The sequence below is a fragment of the Triticum aestivum genome, chromosome 2B (genome assembly GCF_018294505.1).
Source record: "Triticum aestivum cultivar Chinese Spring chromosome 2B, IWGSC CS RefSeq v2.1, whole genome shotgun sequence".
In the NCBI taxonomy this organism is placed as follows: domain Eukaryota; kingdom Viridiplantae; phylum Streptophyta; class Magnoliopsida; order Poales; family Poaceae; genus Triticum; species Triticum aestivum.
This window is the reverse complement of record NC_057798.1, coordinates 687100806-687104525: the sequence shown is the minus strand read 5'-3', so window position 1 is coordinate 687104525 and position 3720 is coordinate 687100806. Positions and strand designations below refer to the sequence as shown.

The 3720-nt window shown below is 44.7% G+C and overlaps 1 protein-coding gene across 1 annotated transcript; it reads left to right on the top strand.

The window, feature by feature from the left end:
* The first annotated feature begins 533 nt into the window (after positions 1–533).
* Positions 534–1815, top strand: LOC123042083 (uncharacterized). The gene is made up of 2 exons (XM_044464604.1): positions 534–818; positions 1153–1815. The coding sequence occupies exons 1-2, from the start codon at positions 621–623 to the stop codon at positions 1621–1623; spliced, it is 669 nt and encodes a 222-aa protein (XP_044320539.1). The 5' UTR covers positions 534–620; the 3' UTR covers positions 1624–1815.
* The last annotated feature ends 1905 nt before the right edge of the window (positions 1816–3720 follow it).

The window sequence follows — 3720 nt, the reverse complement described above, 5'->3', positions numbered from 1 at the left end:
ATATCTTTTTCGTTGATTATATACGTATTATACGACGCGGCAATGCTCAGTTTTTGTGACCTAAAATATGGATGGGCGGATACTATTGAATATGGTACTAATGAATTTAGTGGTTGCATCTGTTTTCTAGATGAACAATAAAACGGCAAACGAATAAATGGAATGGATCAATGCACATAAATCCAGCATGATATTGCAGCGGCAGCCCAAGGGTTCTTCCACGATTTAAATCCAGCCCATTCATGTACTTATGCGGAGGAGTAAATGACTACTTTAAACGGAAACGAATTCAAATCCCGGCTCTTCGATTCGAGTGAATTAAACACGTCAGCGACCCCAAATTTGTTTCGGGCAGTTAATTGGCATTAATAATCTTCCAACCATTTCCCAACGACGGCAATTAATATATGATCCTTAATGGCTCTCCCTACCCTCCACGCTCGCTGGCATGTGGGCCCCGGGTGTCGGTCGCGCCGGCGGCCTCCCGGTATATATAGGGCCGCCCCACCACGCACTGCCAAACATCCCACCGATCTCCGTTTTCTCCCTCGGCAGAACGACAAACAAACACAGAAAAGAGGAAGCAGAGCAGAGGTCCCGCCGAGAAAGGGAAGAGGAGAATGGCGGCGGAGGTGAGCTCCATCGCCAGGATGCTCCGCGGGGAGGCCGGGAAGGGTAGGGCCGGCGCGGGGAAGGCGCCGGAGATGGTGACCATGGATCTGCTCGGCGGGTGCGGCAGCGACGCCGGCGGGCAGGACGAGGTCGTCGACCTCGAGGTCAAGGTGCCCGCCGGCTGGGAGCGACGGCTTGATCTGCTGGTGAGTCCTCCTCCTGTTGTTTCGCCCGTTCGTTTCTCCTCCCCTGTTCTTGTTCGTCTATGTATGAACAAGTTAGTTACACGTGCGTGCGTTCGTGTTTGGTGGTTAATAAATTCGCGCCCGTGTGGTTCCTGTTCGAGATGAAATTCTGTAGAATCATATAAATTTCCTAGGTTAGATTATGTCCGCACATCTTCTCGATCGGTTTAAGAGCATGATGATCATTTTTTTTGGTTCTGTTGGATTGAATTACAGAGTTTTTGTTCTTCATGTTCATAGCCGTCTTTGATCTTGTTTCAAATTATAACAGAGTGAATTTCTTGTTTTTGTGCAGTCCGGCAAGACGTTCCTGACCCCTCATCGCCACCAGGCCGCCCAAGACGGCCACCAGGACCTCAACCTGCCTCCCACGGCATCCACCGCTCCGGCCGCCGCCGTCACCACATGCGCCGCGGTCTGCACCCTCGACATGGTCCGCGACGCCCTGCAGCGCGCCGCTGCCGCGCGGTCAGCCCGCTCTCCGGACACTTCGTCCTCGTCGTCTGCGTCCACCTCCTCGTCGTGCCCCTCCCTGGGAAAGCGCAGCCGCTCGCCTCCTTCAAGCACGGCGTCGCCCCCCGCGAACCCGGCCATGCGCGCGTCCGCGTGCCCGTCCTGCCTCACGTACGTGCTCATCGCCGAGGCCGACCCCCGGTGCCCGCGGTGCACGTCCAAGGTGCCGCCGCTCCCCACCAAGCCCGCCGCCCACAATAGCGGGAAGAAGCCGAAGATTGACCTGAATGCTGCCGCCGATGAGACCGAGTGAATGGGAAAAGATGATAGACAATTCGATTTTTTTTTCTTTCTGGAAAAGTTTTTCCAGTCATTAGTTGGCACTACTTAGAATATATCATCAGAAACAGATACATGTTCAGAAAATTATTACTCCTACTATCATAGGGTCAAATCAGATATTCAAGTTGGACTTTTATTAATTTATTTCGTTTTTTCCCTTCAATTCTTATCTGTTCTGTTCGTTCCCTCGCCAATTAGCAATGGAAGTAGTCTTTTTTTTTTCACCTAAAAATAACCTTTTTTCTCGGGTCGTCGCAATTAATAACACGATTGGTATGGCAACTGAGCTGGATCTTCTTTGCAAAATTAATGCAGTTCCGGTACACCACGTATATAAATAGTGTATACGTTGCTTTTGTATTTTCTCAACAACAATACTCGGTACGTACGAGTACCCTGGTATTGTATACCGTGGCAAATACGCAAGTGTGGTGCCATGCAAAAAATAAAATAAAATACACATGTGTGGTACAAAATCACGATACAAGGTACGTACGTGGTCTCATCGATCGAGCCTTATCAACTGGAGAGCGATATAGACTGCCGCGTCCTCGCAAAAAAAAAAAAAAATATAGACTGCCGCCGCCGAATCCAAATCCATGGACTGCGACTGACCGTATTGGGAGATTAGTCTTTTCTGTGGATGGTAGAAATTTACTCTACCGTGTAAAACTTAGCATCGTATAGGCAGATTGCATTCAGGAATATGTTGAGAGCCACTTGTAAAATTCCTTCATACACTTTGCGTCCCAAAATACTACTCCCTCTGTAAAGAAATATAAAAGCGTATAGTGTGAAGTATAAGAGCGTTTAGATCACTAAACTAGTGATCTAAACGCTCTTTTATTTCTTTACAGAGGGAGTACTAATAGTAGGATTTTTTTGGGTAGGGAATAGAAGTACTTTGTATAAAAAAAATTGCGGCAATACTTTGTATAAAATTAATGTCAATAGGTTTTTATTAGATGATTTCTGATTTTTTTAATCGTGTAATAGTAGTAAATCTGATATTAATGAGGTAATCGACAGTCAAAGCCTTTTGTGCAACTCGAAATATGTAGTCCTTAGTATCGTGAAAAAACCCTAGAAAAGAGTTAGTAATCACCCTAAGATCCAATCCTTTAAAATTATTAACGATTATCCCCGTGATAAATGAATTATCAAAGAATCAACAAGGCAAAAATTCTTGTTGGCATATGTAAACGGTGTCTGAACCCTCGATGTGAAGTAGTGGTGATCAACCATTTACGCCACTCCCCCTCCCCCCCTCCAACCCTCTGGTATTCATCTTGTTCTCCGCTTATTGTTAGAGTTTTCTTCTTTTCTTGAAGATTTTGTTGTGTCACTCACTCATCTAAGTATAACCGTGTTTGTTATATAACTACCAATTCATGGCTAAATTAACTATATCTAAGGAGTTGGAATCTTTCGTACATTTTTTCATTTCCAATATTACAATATCATCTTAAGAGGACAAAATTATCTCCGGGCAGAGCAAGCTCCGCGTGAATGTTGTATATAAGGTGCTTGCTTGTCAACTCGACACTTTATATCGAGCAGCTTTTGCATATCATCCTAAAGGACAAAAGTCAATCTGTCACAAACATACCTCGTGTTCTCCGCCCGTGCTAGAATGTTTTTCCCTTCTTCTAGATTTTATTGTATCCTTCACTCATCTCCGGATTATAATTGCATTCGTTATATTGATGTAAATTTATGGCTAAATTGGTCACATTAAGTTGTTGAAATCTTGTACATATTTTGTTTTTTGATATTACAGTAGTCCGTCGGGAACAAGCTCCGTGTGGATGTTATATATAAGGTTCATCCTTGTCCACTCGACCCTTGATGTCGAAAAAAGGATAAAAGTCGGCCATACAAGAACATACCTCGTGTTCTCCGCCTATGTTGGAATGCTCTCCCCTTCTTCAAGATTTCGTCGTATCCCTCACTAATACAGGAAAATACCATTATTGTGTCCATTATATAACTATGACTTCACGGCTAAATTAGTTCCATTTAAGCAGTTGAAAACTTTTATGCATTTCTCCACTTCCAATATTACACT

Bases quoted from the DNA above. Each gene is read 5' to 3' on its own strand.
- LOC123042083 (XM_044464604.1), top strand. From the start codon at position 621: ATGGCGGCGGAGGTGAGCTCCATCGCCAGGATGCTCCGCGGGGAGGCC. The intron at 819-1,152 runs GTGAGTCCTCCT...GTTTTTGTGCAG, and splicing joins AGCGACGGCTTGATCTGCTG to TCCGGCAAGACGTTCCTGAC.